Source organism: Carcharhinus amblyrhynchos, chromosome 2 (assembly GCF_965287045.1).
Source record: "Carcharhinus amblyrhynchos chromosome 2, sCarAmb.v2.hapA, whole genome shotgun sequence".
Lineage (NCBI taxonomy): Eukaryota > Metazoa > Chordata > Chondrichthyes > Carcharhiniformes > Carcharhinidae > Carcharhinus > Carcharhinus amblyrhynchos.
In genome coordinates this window covers 131,331,589-131,354,524 of record NC_137325.1, presented here as the reverse complement: position 1 = coordinate 131,354,524, position 22,936 = coordinate 131,331,589, and the positions used below count along the sequence as shown (strand labels likewise).

Sequence of the window (22,936 nt, the reverse complement as noted above, 5' to 3'; positions counted from 1 at the left end):
CAAAGGATGCTGAAAGTCTGCAAAGGAATATAGATATTCTAAGTGAATGGGTGAGGGTCTGGCAGATGGAGTACAATGCAGGTAATTGTAAGGTCATCCATCCTGATAGGAATAATAGCAAAATGTATCATTTGAATAGTAACAAAAAATTGCAGCATACTAGTGCGCAAAGGGACCTAGGTATCCTTGACCAAGAATCACAAGGAGTTGGTTTCTAGGTGTAGCAGGTAATTAAGAAGGCACATGGAATTTTGCTAGATGGACGGAGTTTAAACACAGTAAGATTATGTTGAAGCTATATAAGGTGCTGGTGAGGCCACACCTGGAGAACTGTGTAGAGTTTTGGTCTTCTTACTTGAGCAAGGATATATTGGTACTGGAGGGAGTGCAGAGGAAATTCATTTGGTTGATTCTGGAGTTGAGAGGGCCACTTATGAGGAGAGGCTTTACTTAATGGAATTTAGAAGAATGAGGACTGGCAGGTGAAACTAGAACAAGGGGGCATGGTCTCAAAGGGGGAGCAGATTTAGGACTGAGTTAAGGAGGAACTCCTTCACACAAAGGGCTGTGAATCTGTAGAAATTTCTGCCTAGTGAAGCAGTTGAGACTACTTCATTGAATATTTTTAAGGCAAGGATAGATACATGTTTGAACAGTAAAGGCATTAAGGGTTATGGCAGCAGGCAGGTAAGTGGAACTCAGTCCATTAAAAGATCAGCCATGATCTTATTGAATGGCAGAGCAGGCTTGAGCAGCCAGATAGTCTTCTCCTGCTCCTAGTTCTTATGACATTGAAATTTTTATTTGGAAGTTAAGAAAAATAATCCAGGGCTCTTGAACATACTTCTCCCGAGTGAACTCTCTACTATGGTTCAGTGGTACAAGGAGTGGCAACTTACCTTTAATGTGGCAAAGTGCTGAACGCATCCTTTTTGAGTCAGGATGTCAGCAATTATCTTAAACTTATAAGCAACTGGTACATGTGCATCTGGTGTATGATCCAACAGTTCGGAATCCATACTTTCAGAGAGATATATAGCTTAGAGAGTGCAGACATGCTACCAGGAAAATGGAAGTCATGAGGGGAATACCTAATGAGCATTTAAGAATACTTGGCTTACAGTCTTTAACGAGCTTTATTTTTTATTTAGTTGACATCAATAAATTGATATGTGTGTTTACTACCTCTAAGCCTGCAAAATTCATTACTTGCAATTTACAATATTTTACAATGTCATCAAATATAAACTACAGAACTTTAGTTCACATCTTAACATTCACAATATCCCCCCCACATACAATTGTTGATACTTGGAATGTTTTGCCCGACTTTGTTGTCAATGTTGAAAGTGACCTTTAAAAGACTTGTCAAAAATAGTGTGAATTCTAGGTATGTATTGTCTATTGTTGTGGTTCATACTATGTGTATGTGTTTTGCACTGTATGGCAATAAAGATAAAACGAACAATAAAGGTTGCAGGACAGTTGGCGATGCAGAAACCTAAAGAAAAATATGGCATTGGTGCAAAATGTAATGCTCTGAAGTTGTGGTAAAGGCAAATAGTTAGCATGGAGAACATGAAATTTAACTATACATGACAACTATGTAACACTTAACCTAGGAGTTGATGCTGTCTTTCATAAGAACATAAGAACATAAGAAATAGGAGCAGGAGTAGGCCATCTGGCCCTTCGAGCCTGCCCCGCCATTCAATAAGATCATGGCTGATCTGTCGTGGCTCAGTTCCACTTTCCCGCCCTCTCCCCATAACCCTTAATCCCCTCTCTTATCAAAAACCCATCAACCCGCTTCTTAAAAATATTTAGCGAGGCAGCCTCCACCACTTCAACGGGCAGAGAATTCCAGAGATTCACCACCCTTTGAGTGAAGAAGTTCCTCCTCAACTCCGTTCTGAACCGCCCCCCCTCTATCTTGAGGCTGTGCCCCCTAGTCCTACTGTCTTTTTTGAGCGGGAAGAGTCTTTCCACCTCTATCCTATCCATCCCATTCATCATCTTATACGTCTCAATGAGATCTCCCCTCATTCTTCTAAACTCTAACGAGTACAAGCCTAGTTTATTCAGCCTCTCCTCATAGCTCAACCCCCTCAACTCCGGTATCAGCCTAGTAAACCTCCTCTGCACTCCCTCCAAGGCCAAAATATCCTTGCGCAGGTGCGGCGCCCAAAACTGCACACAGTACTCCAGCTGCGGCCTCACCAATGCCCTATACAGCTGCAGCAAGACCTCCCTACTTTTATATTCAATCCCCCTCGCTATGAAGGCCAGCATCCCATTCGCCTTCCTGACCACCTGCTGCACCTGCAGGCTGGGTTTTTGCGACTCTTCAAATGACAAGTTCCATTTTTCAGCATCATCTCTGGCCATAAAGTACAAAACTCAGAAAACAAGAAGTGTTGAACTTCTTGTATTATAATGGCATTATAATGGAGTTCAAAACAAGGTATATGGTGAAGCATGGAAGGCAGGTAGCTTGATGTAGGAGGAGCTGGATGAAGCAAGGGGATGGGGCAGGGGGGATGTGAGGGGGAAGGTGTGGGAAGAGGGCCTAATTGTTTCAGTTAAATTTTAAGTTGGTTTTAAAAAGTTACTGCTCTCTGCTCTCAACCAGGATCAAAACAATGTAAATGGTGGATGGGTGGGTGGGTGGGTGGGAAAGAGAAAAAAAAAGCAGGAAATTGAGTTAAAAAAATACTATTTTTAAGATCGCAGCTGGCACCTCACTAAGATTGCATTTTGGCACAAAATTTATGAATTGCATTTTTACTCTTGACAGATGCTTTTAAGTATATAATATTCAGCAACACCTTCATGGGATGAATGATAAGTATGCAACACTGGTTACAAGACAAACACTCAAGATTACTTAGTTCACAAAAAGGTAATTTATCAGATTTTTTCATATTGCATCTATTATATTGACAGTTTAAACAACTGAAAAAAGTTCTGAACAAAAACATACTTGGATTTCAATTAAAGAGAAAAAAAACTATGAATCGCATCAATACTGTGCTTTTGACATAGCTGATTTACCTTGCAAACCAACATCCAGACAAAGTAAGAAAAATTGTATGGGGTGTCCAAAGGCTTAAAGAGATGGGTTTTAAAAAGGATCTTACAAAAAGATGGAGAGACAGAGAGAGATTGACGGAATAAAATCAGAAATGAACTAGTGACTAAATGCAAAATCATCGAAACGAATGGCAGAGGGAAAACAAAGTGAATGCGAAAGGAGCCAAGTCAGAAGTTCAAAATAAGGTGGTGCAAGTTATGAAGAGGGAGGGACAAGGAAAGAAAGATTTAGAAAGAATGAAAATATTATGTTTGGTGCACAATTAACACACACTAATTAGTAAAAAAAAAGACACGAATTATTAGGAATGAAGGATTAATGTGAAGCGTGGCATGAGCAGAAGTTTTTTGGATGAACTGGAGTTTGTAGAACAAGGAATCAGCATTTCAGTAAATCAAGTGTGGACGTGACAAAGCACTGTTTGTGGCGGAGAATCTAAAGCCGAAGAAGAGGCAGAAAATGTTACAGACTTGAAAAACTGGTCTTACAAAGTCAAAGAACGAGCAGTGATAAACTCACCCCACCTTCATGCAAGGAAAGACTGACAACAGTCCAAGAAAATCCCTGTGTGAAGTCAGTGGAAAGAGCATTGCTTGTGGGAGTCTGTGATTGCTTCAGTCACCCCAGCATTTAGCTGGCAGGAAGTTGAGATTAATCAAAGACTGAATGTCGGGCATGCAGTCTGACAGCGTAGAGAAGAAAGCGGATGGGTCCAAAGCAATTTTTATATATGCTTCATAAGAAGAGGCCTTGTGGTTCAACCAAATAAACAAACCACCAGGAATCAGGATTTTGGGGTTTTTGAAAATATTCCCCGAATTCTTGGTTGCACCACAAGATGGAGTCCTACACATACTGTAACCTCCAGCAATCTATTCTGCAGCGCCAAGTTAGATTTACTTAAACACTGCCAATTAGAAGATATTCAGCAATTGTAGAGTTACTCAGTGATCAATCATTAAATTTTGCCAATAAGAAATATGGGGATTTAAAAAAATGGAAATTCTAACTGCATAAGCAACTTTGACAAGTAAAAGTGGCAGGTTTACTTTTATTGTAACTTCCCAATGACAGCAATTTCAAGAAGCATTCCTAGTTCAAGCTTAAAAATAATAACTGGCACCCTGGAGATTGTTGCCCTGAGCACGTGAAAGCTGCATAATAAATGAAAAGACATTAAATAGCTACTTTGCATCAGTCTTCACAACTAATGATGCTGGGTTACAAATAATGCAACTTTGAATGCTAAAACCTAAAATTGATATACTTCTAGCCCTGACTAGAAAATGTGATCATGGGATTTACTCGAAGGCATTAAAGAACTTGAGGTGTGTTCTGACAGAGGAATGCTCACATATTTTAACAGCTTTCTGAGCTGTGGGTTTGTTTCTATGCACTGGAAAGATGCCCATGCAGTACCGGTATTCTAAATGGAATTAAGTCAGAACTAGCCAAAAATCGAGCATGTCATTTGAAATACCGAAATCAACAAGTCGCTAGAAGGAATCATAACAGATGCACTGCATGAACACCATGGCAAAGAAAGGTTAGAAATTTCAACACAGCCTCTAGGAAAGATCTTGCACATCAACTGAGCTGAAATGAGCGCAGATTTGCATGTAGGTTTGAAGAAAACATCCAAAAAGAAGCCTGATATCAAGAAACAGCTGAAGGCATAGAGCCACAACAGCATGTCAGCTGTAGGGCTGAATACTAGCTGCACCTCTAGCCAAGCTGATCAGCACAGCTCCCTTACTTCTTTGGCAGTCCCTCAGGATCAAGGATAACTTGCTTTCACTCTGGTTGCATGAGTTCTGAGATAGTTAAAGTACCCAAGGATTTGCAAACCCTACGATACATAGGACAGGTGTTGCTTAGAGGGCTGGGTCGATTTGTTTTCTCAAGTTTATCCGTTCTTGCTGGCATCTCCACTTCGATATCATGTCTTGCCCAGTAGAGCTGTTTTGAGTGATTAATGTCTTGCTGAGTTTATTGGCTACATCACTGTCATCTATCTGACAATGTGGAAAACTGCAGTTATGACCTGACCATAAAAAGCCAGGCAAATCCAATCCTATCAATGAGCTCCTGATCTGTCTATTTCTCAATCATGAGCAAAGTGCTTAAAAGCATCATAGACAATACTATCTGGCAGCATTTACTTAGCAGAATCCTGCTTACTCATACTTCGCTTGGGAGTTGCCTGAGCCACTCGGTTCCAGACTTCATTGAAGCCTTGGTCCAAACATTGACAAAAGAACAGAATTCTTAAGCAGAGGTGAGTCTGTCTGTCCCTGACAGCAAGGGAGAATCCGACTGAATACGGCATCAAGGAACCCGAGCAAAATGGGAGGAGGTGGAGATCAGGGGAAAATCTCTCCACTGTTTGGAGCCATCTAGCATAAAGGAAGATGGTTGTGTTTGTTGAACTCTAATAAAATATAAGAAGCTAAACAACAATGGCAAAGCAACCCACTTTATTGGCACCCCATCCTTCAACACACCTCCAGCACTGGCACACTGTGGCAGCAACGTGTACCATCTACAATATGCATGCAGCAACTCACCAAGGCTTTCAAAAACATGACATCCACCACCTAGAAGAGCAAGGGCAGCAGTCATATGGGAATACCACCACCTTCAAGTTGCACACCACCTTGACTTAGAACTGTATCACTGTTCCTTTATTGCCGCTGGATCAAAATCCTGGAACTCTTTCCTAGCAGCACTGTAGGTGTAAATAGACCACACGGATTGCAGTGGCTCAGGAAGGCTGTCCACCAACACCACCACTTGAGGGGAAATAAAGATTGGCAATTTCAAATCACCTGAACAAAAAAAAACCTGGAGAGTTCCCAAGAGTAGCCAGCATAACGACATATGGAAGTATAGAGGCATGTCTTTCCTAGCCAACATGGTCTCCCAGAATTAAGATGGTTGACTTTGGGGGTCAAGAGAGGAATTTGCATGTTTTTTCCAAAATTGACTGAAGGATTTCCCTGTGCCCACACCCGACTTCTTTCGCCTCTATGTGGTTGTTTAAAGTTTATTTATTTGTGTCACAAGTAGGCTTACATTAACACTACAATGAAGTTACTGTGAAAATCCCTGAATCACCACACCCTGGTACCTGTTCGGGTACAGTGAGGGAAAATTTAGCATGGCCAATGCAGCTAACCAGCATGTCTTTTGGACGGTGGGAGGAAACCAGAATAACGGGAGGAAACCCACACACACAAGGAGAACATGCAGACTTGGCATAGACAGTGAACCAAGCCAGGAATTGAACCCAGGTCCCTGGCGCTGTGAGGCAGTAGTGCTAACCATTGTGCCACCATGCTGCCCACAACTTGCATAGGTGTAGCATTGATAATGCTAGTATTTTCCTGTTGGACTTGCTGGTCTTTATCTTTCCTTCCTTCTCAAAATAAAATGCATATGGAAGCATCACAATATTAGGCCAGTGCCATTAATAGCAATTAGAATTATTAAAATCAATGTTCATTACAATGAACGTGCATCCAAACAGATCAATTCCTGAAGGGGAATTTAATTTTCAAACCAGCACACTGATGTGGATACGAGTTTACATATATTAAGATGTTTCCTATGTAGGATGAATTTGAGACTGTCATTAATAATAACTTGGATTTTTCAGACATTATGGGAAACCAAATATACTAACCATGAATTAATGAACCATTCAACCACTGTATGTAGTAATTTTGTGGAAAAGAAAGCAGGATCTCATTGCTGATGATTGAAAACGGCAACAACAGGACAGCACCAGCTGAAACAGCCAAAGTAAATGTGCATAGGTACAACCTGAAAAATATCAAAAACAAAAAAAAAAGACTTTACAACCAACAAAAAAAGCATAAGTCACATACAACAGCCCCAAATAATTACAACGTGCACAAAAGGTTTCTATTCCCAGCCAAAGTAAAATTAGCGGACTGATCTTTGCAGCTCTCACATCATGCTACTTTAAATGGCAATTTAAAATGCTTTAAAACTTGCATAAAAGTTTGTTTTAATAATTCGCAAGGTCACATCATGAAAAAAAAACACAATCTTTGTATGGGAGGCACCAAACACAGCCAAGCTAAAATGATTATATTTCACACCCTTCGAATCCCAGTCCCAACATCATGCTATCTCACTCGAGGAAAAGGGTCGTTCATTTTAAAGATAAAGTATTCCAGTATGTTTAACATTTATGTGTGGGCATATATTCCCCCTTTTGCTGATTTAAATGAAAAAAGTTGCATTCAGGTTTTCCTTAACATTGTCAATTTCAATTAAAGAACGTGTATCATATCTGACAAGAGTCTTGCGCATTCTCTCAATTGTTAGCTTGCTGATAAATGTTCAAGTTATGGAAAAAGACCAAGAAATTAAACTAATTGGGATAGCTATTTCAGAGAGCCAGAATAGGCATGTTGGACCAAATTGTTGCACTCCACAAAGTGGTGAGGAATAGAACTGAAATGAATCTTCACATTTATTGGATTAAATGTTCCAAAACTACACCCCCTAACCCAAAACTCAAAATGTTAGGCTATATCTATTTATACCTCTTTTGATCCGACTGAAGATTGCCCATAATGAGGAACTGAAAGCGGCACCACTAATAAATAAAAGAAAAACCGTCTAAGGAAAGTTAAATCAGATCAAATTGACATTGTCAGGGGCAGTGATGCACTCCAATCTCCTCCCCCATCCCCAAAGTGCACGGTCTTGAAAGTCCTTAAGTGTGCCAGCGGACACCGCATAGTCCCTTCTCCAGGGACACCAGTGTACGGATATCGCTATCGTAGAGGGGCAGGCAGTTACGCCAAATGGCTTAAATTTGTCGTGAAACACCAATTCATGACCACTACAATATTACAATTAACAAATTTCCGCCTCTCTTCAAAGGAGAAAGATCAAAGTTAGCTTCCCATTTGTTCCACGTGTTGAAGAAACTGAAAATGAATCTTTTTTCAAGGCAGCAGACACCAATCCAACTTTGAGTCTCCCTGTCCTAGATCTGAACACAAGTTAGAACCAAGAGACTAACCATATACGACATCTCAGCATAAACCATTTTTCATCTTTCTTATAAATTTCATCCAAGAATTGGAAGGTCCAAACCTTGATCAATATCAAATTGACAGGTATGCAGTTCACAAAATACTTTACTTCTCATCACTGCTTGTTTCCTGTTTTGGAGGTACATAACCCACATCCACATCATTCTTCCACTGGTCATATGGTTCAGACTCCACGAACAATAGAAATAATCATACCCCAACAACTGACACTTGCTTTCTGTTATTTTTCAGAACAGCTACTAAGATTGTAGTTTTCTGTCTCAATTTTTTTCTTAGCTTCCTGCCTTTACCTTTAGGTGATCACTCTCTGCTGCCACATTGTACTCTGGTGAAGGTTTGAACTTGAATAATACTTAACACACTTTAATATTTATTTACAAAATTACACATAACAAGCGTACACCTAACCCATTGACTACAGGTTTAGTCTTCCTCTATCCGCAAGGGTTCAAATGAATCTCCAGTCAGCGTCCACAATCTGCCTAAGATTTGTGCAAGATTCTACGATTTCACATACAAGTCATAGCCCCAGCTGTGAATCAAAGGGAATGGGAAAGAACTGAAGTGTTGAGGAAGAAACATTAGTGCCATGTTGTTATGGTTTTGTTTGGTTTTACTTCCTCGGTCTATAGTCGTAGATAAAGGTTACTGGAATGTTGGCCTTGATCTCTAGGGTGCTGGAATACAAAAATGAAAAAGTCTTGAAAAGCGATCTGTGGTACGGATTTCAATTCCAGGCACAAACCGCAGGAAAGGTACATTGGCATGGTAGTCCTACAATATCACTAAAATGTTATCAATACTAAAGTGTTAAATGAGAATAAGTTTATAAAGGTGGCTTCTATTTGACAGTGTAGAAACCAATTTCTCTAATGAGGAAATCCAGAACAAAAGAGCATATTCTTCAGGCCATTTAAGAGTGATGCCAAGAAGCACGTTTAGAGCTTAGGATAGTGAAAATCTAGGTAGGACTCTCTCTCAAAGAGATGTGGGTGCTGAATCAAATTAAATTCTCAAGACTGAAACAGGTGTGTGTTTGTTAGGTATGGGCAATGTTACAGTTGATGAAACTGGAAGTTGGAAAGAGAGAATAAGGTAATTCTCAAGAAACACGCTAAATTCTGGCCAGTTAACTGGAGTCAACCTTGGCTTAGAGGTAGCACTATTGCCCAAGTCAGCAGGCTGTGGCTGAAGCCTAACTCCACACTGGAACGGCTAGAGGTGCTTTCTTTACCTTGTATTAAAGGAGGAAATTACAGGGTATGCGGTATTGGCAGATGAAGTTACATTCAATAGCAAAAGGAGATGTGAATGTACAAGAGGCAAGAGGTCGGAACAGGAGGAAGTTAAATTATGTTGAGCTTGCCATGGTGCATTTATATGATGTGTCCATTATGGTAAATAGCAAAATTCTTAAACACGTCAGCACATCTGTTTTATCACTTTCTCTATGACCTGCTTCAGGATGATCTGTAGATTTATTTGGGCTACATTAGTTGCTATTATCTCTGCCAACTTTGGTCAACACAGGTGAGTTGGAGGGCGGAGCTTTCTGCTAAATCACAGAGCATCACTGAATGCAGTTGATGTTGATCAAATACACTTGAGCCCCACTTCCCAGCTGGAGTAACAATGCGGCAGCAAAGGCAAGATCTGGAGAAACAACAGCAATTTTTTTTTGAAATACATACGAAATTCTGTTGACTATGGCATCTTCATCCTCATGATCATCTGTAAAATAAGAAAAATGCACAAACATGACTTATAATGCACTAGAAAATTAAGAACAATAATTAAAACATTTCAAACTTCTGTAGAAAATACATGAAATGCTGGAAACTCTCAACCGGTCAGGCAGAATGTAGAGAAAGGAAGGACAGGGTTAATGTTTCAAATCATTCAGAATAGTCTGTGTTGATTATAAATGTCTGCTTTTGTTTTCACTCAACTATTCTATTAGATGTTTCAATTTACTTTAGTCAGTAAAGCGGAGAATTTCATTTGGTAATTCTGGCCTGAATTGAAATCCAAAACACAGAAACATAAAGGCAAAGTTGAAACCCAGCTCTCTAAGATAAGACATATGCCCTGTTTAAGCAAACTGAAGAATACAGTATGACATATTTCTACTGGAGCTGCCTTAATATTGTGCATAGAGTCATTACAATCGCAATCTAACTGAAACTAATTCTGAGTTATAACTTCAGAAGCACCACTACAAATAAAAGAGGCCTAGCAATCAAAGGAGTGTTGAACTCGCACCACTTCTTTTTGTTGCCTACGCTTTTCCTTTAAATCAAATGCAGTGAAGAACACAGATAAAAAGGTTTCCAGTAGATTTAATTACAGTGGCCAGAACAGCAATTGAATGAGTACTTATATAGTCCACTGCACAAATTTCAATAAATTCGTACTTAATTAGATTAGAAAAACAAAAACATCCCTGAAGCAAATTTATCCCTTCAGAGTGAATGAAATGGAAGAGTGAGGTTCCCTAAGGGAAATGTATTGAATTAGGCTTCGAACATGTTCATCAGTTAGCAGCCTCACGTCCAACTCATAATTCCTTAGAGATACAATGAGGAACATCATTACATTGAGAGAATAAGCTGGGCAATGACAATAAGTGCATTCAATTATGGAAGACAATATTTAGTCCTCAATCAACTTCACATTGATGAATATTTTCTGAAGGACTGCTAAAACATTGCTGGTAGTATTCTAAATCGGAATGTGACTATGCTCGCACTTCCACCACTATCTTCTCAAGAGCAATTAGGGATGGACAATAAACGTTGGCCTTGCCAACAACACCCACAACCCAACATAATTAAAAGAAGTCTACTTAATTGCTAAATATACACATCTCAAAGTCTTCAGCGTTATTCTGCTATTACTGAATAAGTTGCTTGACGAATGGAATATATGGATGGTATTGATCTTGCTGAAGTGTGTTAAAACTCAATTTTAAAATAATTAACTGATCAAGGTTGAGTATATGAAGTTTATCACTGAAAACAGGGGATAATTTGGTCTCATTTTTTACAATAATACATAAAAAGCTTTTTGTAAAGCGTGAGTTTTGACTCGGTGGCGGCAGACCCACCTCTGAATCAGAAAATTGAGAATTCAAGTTTTCACACCAAAGAATTGAGAATATGATACAAATTAACAGTGCTGAGGAAATGTTGAACTGCCTGAGGTGGAATTAAAATATTCCAAGTTATTATTCGAAAAGTTATTCCTGTGTCCTTTGTCATTTATCCATCAACATCCCTAAAGTAAGACTATTTCCTCATTTGTCACTGTTTGCAAAATCTAATTGCGTACAATTTGAACGCTACATTTTCCAACCTGACAGCATTGATGACATTAAAAAACAGCGTTGACTATCAAGCACAATGTAACACCTTGAAGCCATGGAGGCACTGTATAAATTCAAGCTTTGTATATTGCCAATATCAACACAAAAACTTTTAACTATAGCAGCTGTAACAGTACTGTGTGTTTTTAGCATAATAGATCATTTTGAAACCTGTTACAGCTCTCAAGATAAGTTCTTAGATAATTTCCAGTTCGCTTATTCAGGAGACATTGAGACTACAACTAGAATACTGTGAATAGCTTTAGTCCCCTTATCTAAGGAAAAATAGTAAGAAGTCCGACAGGTTTATTTGGAATCACGAGCTTTCAGGGCGCTGCTCCCTCATCAGGTGAGCAGAGAGGTAGGTTTCACAAACATGGCGTATGTGGACAAAACACAATTGCAAGATAATGGTTGGAATGCTGGACTTTACAGGTAATCACATTTTTGCAGGTACAGACACTGGGAGTGGAGAAAGAGAGAATCACAGGTTAAAGAGGTGAGAATTGTCTCAAGCCTGGACAGTTAGTTGGATTTTGCAAGCCTAGGCTGAATAGTGGGGATTACATGAAGTGGAACATGAATCCAAGATCCCAGTTGAGGCCATCCTCACGCATGCGAAACTTGGCTATCAGTTTCTGCACAGCGATTCTACGTTGTCGTGTGTAGCAGAACCGATATATTGATAGGTTGGGTATATGGGCAAAAAGACTGTAATGTGGGAAAATGTTAAGCTGTTAATTTTTGAAGGGAGAACAAAACAACAGAATATTATTTAAATAGAGGAAAACTGCAGAAAGCTGCAAAACAAAGCAACTTAAGAATACTTGTGCACAAAACTGAGAGAGCTGGCACACAGGTGCAGCATATAATTAGAAAGGCTAACAGAATGCTGGCCCTTATTTCAAGGGAGTTGGAGTATAAGAGTAGGGAAGTCTTGCTACAACTGTACAAAGTACTGTTGAGACCACATCTGGAGTACTGCAAGGAATATTGATCCCTTTATGCGAGGAAAGATATTATTTCATTGGAGGCAGTTCAGAGAAGAGTCACTAGGATGAGCCCCCAGAATGGAGAGAGAGTTTTATGAGGAAACGTTAAACAGGTTGGGACTCTATTCATCAGAATTTAGAAGAATGAGAGGTGATCTCATTGAGACATTTAGGATTTTTAAGAGATTTGACAGGGTAAATGCTGACAAGATGTTTCCCCTCATGGGAAAGTCCAGGACCAGAGGACATAGTCTCAAAATAAAAAAGGGTGCCAAGTTAAGACTGAGATGAGAAGGAATTTCTAAGGGTTGAGAGTCTTTGGAACACTTGTCACAGAGAACTGGAAACAGAGTTATTTTGCATATTTAAGGCTGAGGTAAATAGATCTTTGATCAGTAAGGGAATCAAGGATTATGAGAAAAGGGTACGAAAGTGGACGTGAGGAATGTTGGATCAGCCCTGGGCCTACTGAACGGCTGTGCAGGTTCAAAGGGCCGAACAGACTACTCCTCCTATTTCTTATTGTTTTTATAGGTATATTTTAAATCAGTAAGGGAACCAAGGCAATGGGTATAAGGCAGGAAAGTAGAGCTGAGATTATTAAATCATTGAATGGTGCAGCAGACTCGATGGGCCAAAGTCCTACGCCTGCTCGTGTCTTTTGATCTTACCCGTTTATTTCGGCACAGGAAGTGTCAGAGACAACTAATCTGGCGGCACGGTAGCACAGTGATTAGCACTGCTGCTTCACAGCTCCAGGGAACTAGGTTCGATTCCCAGCTTGGATCACTGTCTGTGTGGAGTTTGCACATTCTCCTCATGTCTGTGTGGGTTTTCTCCGGGTAGTCCAGTTTCCTCCCACAGTCCAAAGATGTACGGGTTAGGTTGACTGGCCGTGTTAAAATTGCCCTTAGTGTCCTGAGATGCGTAGGCTAGAGGGATTAGTGGGTAAATATGTCGGGATATGGGGGTAAGGCCTGGATGGGATTGTGGTCATGCAGACTCCATGGGCCAAATGGCCTCTTTCTGTACTGTAGGGTTTCTATGATTTCTATAAAGAGCATGCATCTTTGCTGTGCATTTTATAAATACTCTACTTTGATACTGACATTTAATTTTCTATTTGGCAACTATCACCATTCCAGAGGTGTCAAAGGACTGGCCCCTTTCTTAAATAAAGGTTGGAGAGACAAGCCAGGGATCTACAAACCAGTAAGTCTCAGGTCTGTTGTTGGAAAACTACTGGAAAAGATTCTGAGGGAGAGAATCTATCTCCATTTGGAGAAGCAAGGTTTGATCAGGGATAGTTAGCAGAGAGGAGGATTAGTAACTTTGCTGATGACACAAAGATTGGTTGGGTGGTTAACAGTGAGGTTCAGTATCTTGGGTTACAGGAAGTTATAGATGAGATGGTCAAATGGGCAGATAAGTGGCAGATGGAATTTAACTTTGAGTGAGAGGTGATACACTTTGGAAGGAGTAATCTGACAAGGAAATATACTATGAAAGGTCTGACACCAGGAAGTTTCGAAGAACAAAGGGACCTAGGCATGTTTGTCCATCGATCTCAAAAGACGGAAAGGCAGGTAAATAGGGTGGTGAAAAAGGTATATGATACGCTCGCCTTCATCAATCGGGGTATGGATTACAAAAACAGAAGGGTCATGATGGAGTTGTATAGAACTTTGGTGAGGCCACAGCTGGAGTACTGTGCGCAGTTCTGGTCACCACATTATAGGAAGGATGAGAATGCACAGGACAGGGCACAGAGGAGATTCATCAGAATGCTGGGGTGGAACATTTAAGTTATGAAGATAGGTTGGATAGGCTTGGGTTGTTTTTAGAACATAGAACAATACACCATAAACAGGCCCTTCAGCCCACAAGTTGCACCAATCACATCTACAACTACCAGGCCATAGAACTATCTGTAACTCCCAATGCCATTAAATCCCACGTACTCATCCAGAAGTCTTTTAAAAGACCCCAGCGAGTTCGCCTCTACCACCACTGACAGCAGCCGATTCCACTCGCTCACCACCCTCTGAGTGAAAAAAAACTTACCCCTAACATCTCCGCTGTACTTGCTCCCCAGCACCTTAATCCTGTGTCTTCTCGTAGCGACCATTTCAGCCCTGGGAAATAGCCTCCGAGAATCCACCCTATCTATTCCTCTCAACATTTTATAAACCTCTATCAGGTCACCTCTCAACCTTTGTCTCTCCAGGGAGAAGAGACCTAGGCTCCCTCAACCTACCTTCATTAGGCATGCCTCCCAATCCAGGCAACATCCTTGTAAATCTCCTTTGCACCCTCTCAATAGCTTCCATATCCTTCCTGTAGTGAGGCGACCAGAACTGCGCACAATACTCCATGGGGTCTGACAAGGGTCTTATAAAGTTGCAGCATTACCTCCCGACTCCGAAACTCAATCCCTCGATTAATGATGGCCAGTACACCATACGCCTTCTTGACCACATCCTCCAACTGTGAGGCCAATTTAAGAGTCCTATGGACCCAGACCCCAAGGTCTTTCTGCTCCTCAACACTGCTAAGTTGGATCACTGTTGGAGCAGAGAAGACTGAGGGGCGACCTGATTGAGGTGTTCAAGATTATGAAGGGCATGGACAGGGTGGATAAGGAACAGCTGTTCCCCTTAGTTGAAGGGTCAGTTACAAGGGGGCACAAGTTAAAAGTGAGGGGTGGAAGGTTTAGGGGGGATTTGAGGAAAAACCTTTTTACTCAGTGGGTGCTGATGGTCTGGAATGCACTACCTGGGAAGGTGGAGGAGGCAGGATGCCTCACATCCTTTAAGAAGTACCTGCATGAGTATTTGGCATGCCACGACATTCAAGGCTATGGGCCAAGTGCTGGCAAGTGGGATTAGGTGGGCAGGTCCAGGCATTTCATGCATTGGTGCAGACATGATGGGCCGAAGGGCCTCTTCTGCATTGTAGAATTCTGTGATCTGTGATTCTGAAGAATATCAAAGCCATCACCTTCAGGCCCCTTCACAACATCTCCTCTCGTCTTGGGTTCCACCCCCGTCCCTGGCCCTCACTTGTACCTAACTGCGTGACACTCTGCTATCTTATTCAACCCTCTGCTATTCAACTTTCCACCATAAAAATTACTGAGACTTATTTCCACCTCTGCAGCATAGCTCACATCCAGACCAATATCAGCTATTCTATGTTCAAAGCATTGTGTCCTTTTGTCATGTTTAGCAACTAACTTTCTGAAAGTGAGCAGCTCTACAGAAGCATCTACAGCCAGGAATTTAGTTGAATAGTCAACACCACTGAGTTAAGCCATTTTCCATTTGTACACGAAACATTAAACACACAAGTGAAACTAATGTATCTGTAAATAGGACATTCTACTGTAAGTGGTTACAGCACTCCAACTTTCTCATAATGGAGTAGAATGTGATTGCAAATGGATTTGCTCAATGCAAAATCATTTCACAACAACGGCAAAAAATTGCTTCAGTGCAAACCCTGTGGCATTGCTTAAGGTGAATGGACTGTTTTACACTGCAACACATGCTACTGTTTCACAGCAATCAAATAAATCAAATTTCATTTTTTATTATAGAATTGCTCATTTATTTTGTTTCTATGTGGGAGAAAACAAGACAAATGTATGGTATTTGGTAGCACTGAGAAGGGACACTGTACAAAAAACCATAAAGTACTGGACAAAAAAGACCAACTCCTCCGTCAGGTCAATAACTAGAAATTGTAACTCACACAAAAATGAAAATCAACCCAAACAAAAGGCATGAATTACAGAATCAGGTTGTCTAATTCTGGTGATGCTAATTTCATTGATACAAATGTTCAGATCAAGCAGAATGACAACTATGAAAGTAAACCTGTGGCAGTCATTGTGCTGACTCTGATTAAACTTAAAGCACTAACAGAAGAGTATCACTGCACTCACAATTACACGGGCATAACAACCAGTTCACCGATAAAATGAATAAAAATGTTTAGGAACCTAACAATTGTCAGCACAGATTTCAAAGTGCCAGATCCTGACTGACCAACCTTACAGACTTTTAGATAACATAATAGATTTAACATATGGATTTGCAAAAGACCTTCAAATAAGGTACCTCATAGCAGACTCGCCATTAAGGTCATAGTATGTAGAGTAGCGAAACAAGTAGCAGAATGGATAGCATGCTGGCTGCAAAACAGAAAACAGAGAGGAGATAAGGATAGTTAACTCAAAAGGTAAATGGTAGGAAGTGGTGTTCCATAAGGATCAGTGTTGTTCAGTTTGCATAAATGATTTGACTCAAAATTACAATTTCAAAATTTGCAGACAAAAGTAAATTGAAAGCATAGTCAGCACCAAGGAGAACGTGACAAAATATAAAGACGGCACTAACATATTTGCTGAATGGGCATGTAAATGACAAATGAATTTCAGTATAAGTGCTGAGAGTGTATTTTGGTAGCATGAGTATGGAGGTCATATTAGCCCTTGGAAAATGCCAAAATGGGGCACTAAAGCTAAGAGTTATAGGGGTACAGGTATACAAATCACTAAAAAGTAGCAACATAAGTTAATAAGGTTATACTTAAAGGGAAACATAGCACTGGGATTCATTATTTGAGGTTATTTATTATTAAAAAAGAGAATTTACATTAAACTTGCCTGTTTAGACCACACGGAGCACTGTACCATATCCCTCCATATTCCATGATGAATATAGGGGCATCAAGAAGGCACAAAAAAATTTACAAGAATGGTATCAAAACCGTGGGGTTATATTTTCCGACCAATGGGACATTTGTAGTGGCATCCCTCAAGGGGCCTCTGTCAGGGCCACTGTTCCTTTTGATATATTAATGACCTGGATGTCGAGATGCTGGGCATAAATTTCAAAGCTTGCAGATGACATGAAACTCAAAAGTAAACAGTGAGTAGGATAGTAATAGAGTTCCGCAGGTCCTTGAGACTGGTGAAACTGCGATACCCTTGGTAGATAAAATTTAAAACAGAAGTATGAAGTGATTTATTCTACTAGGAAGAATGATAAGAGACCAAATGATATTTAGTTTTAAAGGGGAAAATACTGTGGATTCTAGAAATCTGAAATAGAATCGGAAAATGTTGTAAAAACTTTTCTGAATACTCCTTTCTAAAAGATTTGCATTGGATTTGAAATATTAACTCTGTTTCTCTCTCCACAGGTGCTGTGAGACCTGCTGTTTTTCCAGCGTTGTCTACTTTTAGTTTAGTTTTTAAGGGGGTTGCTGGAACAAATAAGACACGGTATTGGGGGAGTACGTATATAAGCCTTTGAAGATAACAGGACAAGTTGAAAATTATTTTAACAAAGCATATAAAGTGTTCGACATAGCATGCAACAGCAAAGGAAAGAATGCTCAATCTTCATCAAGACAGTGTTTCGGCAACTTTCCTGTCAAGCCCTCAAACAGTATGCATTTTAATGAGATCACCTCAAAAGATGTGGGATAAATATCTAAAATAGAAAAATTTGGTGAGCTATGGGGAAGAAAGCAGAGCATTGGGATGTACTGGATAGCTCTTTTAAAGAGCCGTCAGTTAGTCAATTATCCTTCTGCTATATTAAATATATAAAATTGATACAAATATGTAGTATAAAAATAAAAGGACAGAACAGGTTGGGGCTCATGTCTGGAATGGAAAAGGCAGAGAGAGTTGACCCAATAAAGGTCTTTAAAACAACAGAAGTGTCACTAAGGTGGACACAGATCTTTCCACTTGTGGGAGAAACTAAAACCAGAAGCGATATTTAAGAGAGTTATTATTAAGTTGTAAAGGGTGCAAAGAAGGTTTACAAGAATCATACAGAAACGAGTTACATAGCAAAGGATGAACAGGTTTGGACTCTTCCCTCATGAAAAAAGGCGGAGGTGTTATCTAACAGAGGCCTTTAAAATTATGAGAAGTTCCATCAATTTGATACAATGGATAGAGGGAATTTTCCCATTTGTGAGAAAGAGTATTACTTAAGGCCATCAATAATAGACAGCTACCAAAAAATCCAAGTAGTAGTTCAGGAGTAGTGCCATAAACAACTTTATGTCTCTAACTTATTTGCACAAAAAGAGTGGTGAGAACGTGGCTCTTGCAAGATATCACAGGTAGTAGTTTTTTTTTGTTCATTCGTGGGACAAAGGCATCACTGGCTGGCCAGCATTTATTGCCCATCCCTAGTTGCCCTTGAGAAGGTGGTGGCGAGCTGTCTTCTTGAACTGTTGCAGTTCATGTACTGTGGGTTGACCCACAATGTCATTAGGGAGGGAATTCTAGGATTTTAACAGTGACTGCGAAGGAATGGCGATACATTTCCATGTCAGGACAGTGAGTGGCTTGGAGGAGAATTTGCAGGTGGTGGTATTCCCATGTATCCCCTGTCCTTGTTCTTATAGATGGAAGTGGTCATGGGTTTGTAAGATGCCATTTAAGGATCTTTGGTGAATTGCTGGGGTGCACCTTGTAGATAGTACACACTGAGCATCAGTGGTGAAGGGAGTGGATGTGGTGCTAATCAAACAGGCTGCTTTGTCCTGAATGGTGTCAAGCTTCTTGGGTGTTGCTGGAGCTGCACCCATCAGGCAAACAGGGAGTACTCCCTCACACTCCTGACTTGTGCCTTATAGATGGTGGACAGGCTTTGGGGAGTCAGGAGGCGAGTTACTCATCGTAGTATTCTGAGCCTCTGACCTGCTCTTGTAACCACAGTATAAATGTGGTGAGTTGAAGCAAATATTATAAAAGGCATTCAGATGGAGACTAGACAAGCACATGGAGGAGGAGGAAGAGGAGGTTACACTTAAATTTAGACGTGGTAGGACAGGAGGCTTGAATGGAGCATAAAATCCAGCATGGTCTGATTGGGCCAAATAATCATTTCTGTGCCACATACCCAATGTAAATCAAACAGGGAATTCATGAGAAACTTCTTTACCGTGAGTGGTTAGGATATAGAACTGACAACCATAAAGAATATTAGGAAATTAATAAGCACACAATAAAGGAATGGAAGGTTATCCTCATAGGGCTAGAAGAAGTGGGTGAGAGAAGACTCATGTATAAATGCAATTGGGTCAACTGGCTTGTTTTTGTGCTGTACATTCCTTTGAATCACTTCAGATTCACAAACAGAGGTGCTTGAAGTAAACACAAAATGCTCTGCTACCCAGCCAGCAAATTCATACAGGTAAATGGGAGAATCCACAAGGTCAAGTTTTCTCCTGTAATTATTTTTCTCCCATTTCTCAAGGCATAGCAGTCAATCATATTGTATGTGTGGTTGAAATAATAAAAAGGTTCCTCAGTTGTTGTTCATTCAGATTTCTATATGACACAGTGTTAATTCCCTTTAACCTTAGCAATTTTTTGTATGTGCTTGATCCTGAATTGTTAATAAGTTATTTTGTATAGACTATTTTGGGAACAAAAGATGATTAATGTTTGTTGTCGCTGATTCTGAATTGAGGATTGAATCAGGTATTGCTCTTTTATTCATGTCTGACATCTAGTCGTGGGCTAAGCACAACTATCCTGTAATTAAACAGTTAAGAGACAAAGGCTGTCAACTTCAGACTTCCACCGCAAACTTCATTCCCTAACCACCGATCATATCCACCTCCTAAACTGTTAATGACATCAGTGCCTTATTTGACCAAAACCGAGTTTTGATCACCTGTCTGCCCCATCACCAAGACTGCCTTCTTCCATTTCTGTAACATTGCCAGATTCCATCACTGCCTCAGATCTGTTGCTGAAAGCCTCTTCCAGATCTTTGATACCATTAGACTTAACAGGTTCAATGCTCTCAGGGCATCTTCCCGTCTTTTAATCTATGTAAACATGTTCACCCAAATCGCTGCAGCCTATGTTTAATAATTCACATCAACTCACATTGCTCGCTAAGTTCCAGTGGCTCCCCATCCGATAAGTGCCTCAATTTTAAAATTTCTTGGTATCAAACCTCTCCATGGCCTCACCTCTCCCTTTCCTGAGATTAACTTTGAGTACCTGCTTGTGAGCTTTCTAGCCTCCTAAAAATTTGCCTGTAGCTTTCAAACTATACTGTTGGTACCGATATGAGCTACCCATCCAGCAAATTCACACACAAATGACAAAATCCACAAGATCAAGTTCTCTCTTGTAATTATATTGCTCCTATTTTTCAGGGCATTGCAGTCAATCCTATTGTATACACAAGGGGTCACAATATCAGAATACAGGCTAGGTCATTTAGGAGAGAGATGAGGAAAACCACTGAGATGAGGAGAACACTCAGACTGATGAACCCTGAGGGATTCTCTACCACAAAAGGCTATGGAGGCCAAATCACTGAATTCAAAGAGAAAATAGATAGATTTCTAGACTTTAAAAGGTGTCAAGCAGCATCTGAGAGAATGAGATATGGCGTTGAGAATCAGCCATGATCACGTCGAATGGCAGAGCAGACCCAAGGAGCCACATGGCCTATGTTTCCATTTTCTAAATCGTGACAGAATGTCAAAGATAATTTCAGAGAAATCTGCTAGGAAGAGGATGAAAACAGGATTAACGTTCTTCATTCATACATTCTCCAGAATCTCAATATCTTAAGCTTTATGCAGAGACAAAAGCTGGATACAGTACACCTAATACGGCCAAATTATAGTGCTAGTCATTTTATGCTCTATGGATTTAGAATTACACTATCGGCCTTCCTGGTCCTTATACACCCTTTATCAACTATAGCTTTCTTGTTTTCTGGGGGTGGATAATAATGCATTATATAATCATGACAGGAATATCAAAATACAGGATATCTACCAGATATAGGCACAGTACACTAAAAATCAGTCTGCAAATCAAGTTACTGAGTGGTTACAAAGCTGATTTGGTTGTCATATTTATAATACTCCAAATAATGACTTCATTAAAATCACTAAAAACATTGAATAATAGTATCTACACACAATTGCACTAGGAATATCAGTTTTATCAGGTCCTCCTCCAAACCATTTCCATTAAAAGCCACAAATGAGCAGCAATATATAATTTCGTAGCTTGCAGTTCTTAAAACAGGGATTAGATTTTACTTATGTTTCCAGCTTGGACAAAAAAATAGCTAAGTATTCGATGTGATGTGGAGATGCCAGCACTGACTGGGGCATGCACAGTAAGAAGTCTCACAACACCATGTTATTAAAGTCCAACAGGTTTATTTGGCAGCACTAGCTTTCGGAACTCTGTCCTTTCATCAAGTGAGTGGAGGATTGGGTTCACAAACAGGGCATATTTCGATACAGACTCAATTTACAAGATAACGGTTGGGATGCAAGTTTAAAATAGGTAATCAAGTCTTTACAGGTGCAGACAATGTGAGTGAAGAGATGGTTAAGTTCAGGTTAAAGAGATGTGAAATGTCTCAAGTGAGGACAATTGGTGAGATTTTGCAAGCCCAGGCAAGTCATAGGACTTAGCCATCTCTATATGCTTGTTTGTGAACCCAATCCTCCACTCACCTGATGAGGGGGTAGTGCTCCGAAAGCTCATGCTACCAAATAAACCTGTTGGACTTTAACCTGCTGTGGTGCAAGTATTTGGTGGTCTCTACAGATAACAGCAATACAATTGGGTACAAAATGCAAGAAAGGCAATTTGCAAAAGCCTTAGGAGCTTTTCAAGTCCATGAGTAATGAAGTGGGTACAGCGGCACAAGAAAATTGGTGAGCTGAGAGACATGGTACAAAATGTATCTGAAAGTGTCTGGTTAATAAAATCTCTGGCCCCAAACAACCTTGCAGAGCCTCTGTACCAAGATACCAGCTGAAGTTTTCAGATCTGTTCTGACAACAAAGGCAATCATAATGCAACTCGCAGATAGCCTATCTCCCACAGAATTTAGGTACTTGGTCAAGGCCTCTTTCCTCCAATGTAGCAAATTTAACTTGACAAGCCCAACACAGCTGTCAGACCAAATTATCTGGCTGCTTTCACATGCAGTCTTACAGACTTTACTTCCTCTGTGTAATTACCTCACTTGATTTTCTTCTGAAAAAGTTGCAAGGTGATGTTATTTTGCATTAAATCTGTCTCAAGGAGTTTCCCTCTAAACATATTTTTAAAGACAAGATTACCAGCCTGGGACTTCTATATAGATCGATACATTTATTCAGGCTTCCAATGGCAACAAGGCACACCTGAAGCGGCCAATCATTTCTTGAATATTTGGCGCACACATTTTCTGTGCACACGCCTTACTTCTAAAGCACAACTAAGTCAAATTTTATTTGCAATTGTACTATAGAAGCAACTCAGATAATCAGCAAGTAAAAGCCTTTAGGTTACCCTGCATGATGTGGTAATAGACACTGATCA

At 40.1% G+C, this 22,936-nt stretch overlaps 1 protein-coding gene across 3 annotated transcripts in view; it reads right to left on the bottom strand.

The window, feature by feature from the left end:
* The window catches only part of lmbr1 (limb development membrane protein 1), a 226,494-nt gene that overhangs the window by 183,128 nt on the left and 20,430 nt on the right, over positions 1-22,936 (bottom strand). For 2 of the 3 annotated variants that reach the window (XM_080212882.1, XM_080212890.1), the window contains exons 3-4: positions 9,882-9,921; positions 6,780-6,919 (exon numbers count right to left, since the gene is read on the bottom strand). In XM_080212882.1, the coding sequence (XP_080069008.1) occupies positions 6,780-6,919; positions 9,882-9,921 (180 nt within the window). Of the gene's footprint in view, positions 1-6,779; positions 6,920-9,881; positions 9,922-22,936 lie in introns of those variants that run through there. The other variant, XM_080212898.1, reaches the window with a different exon arrangement.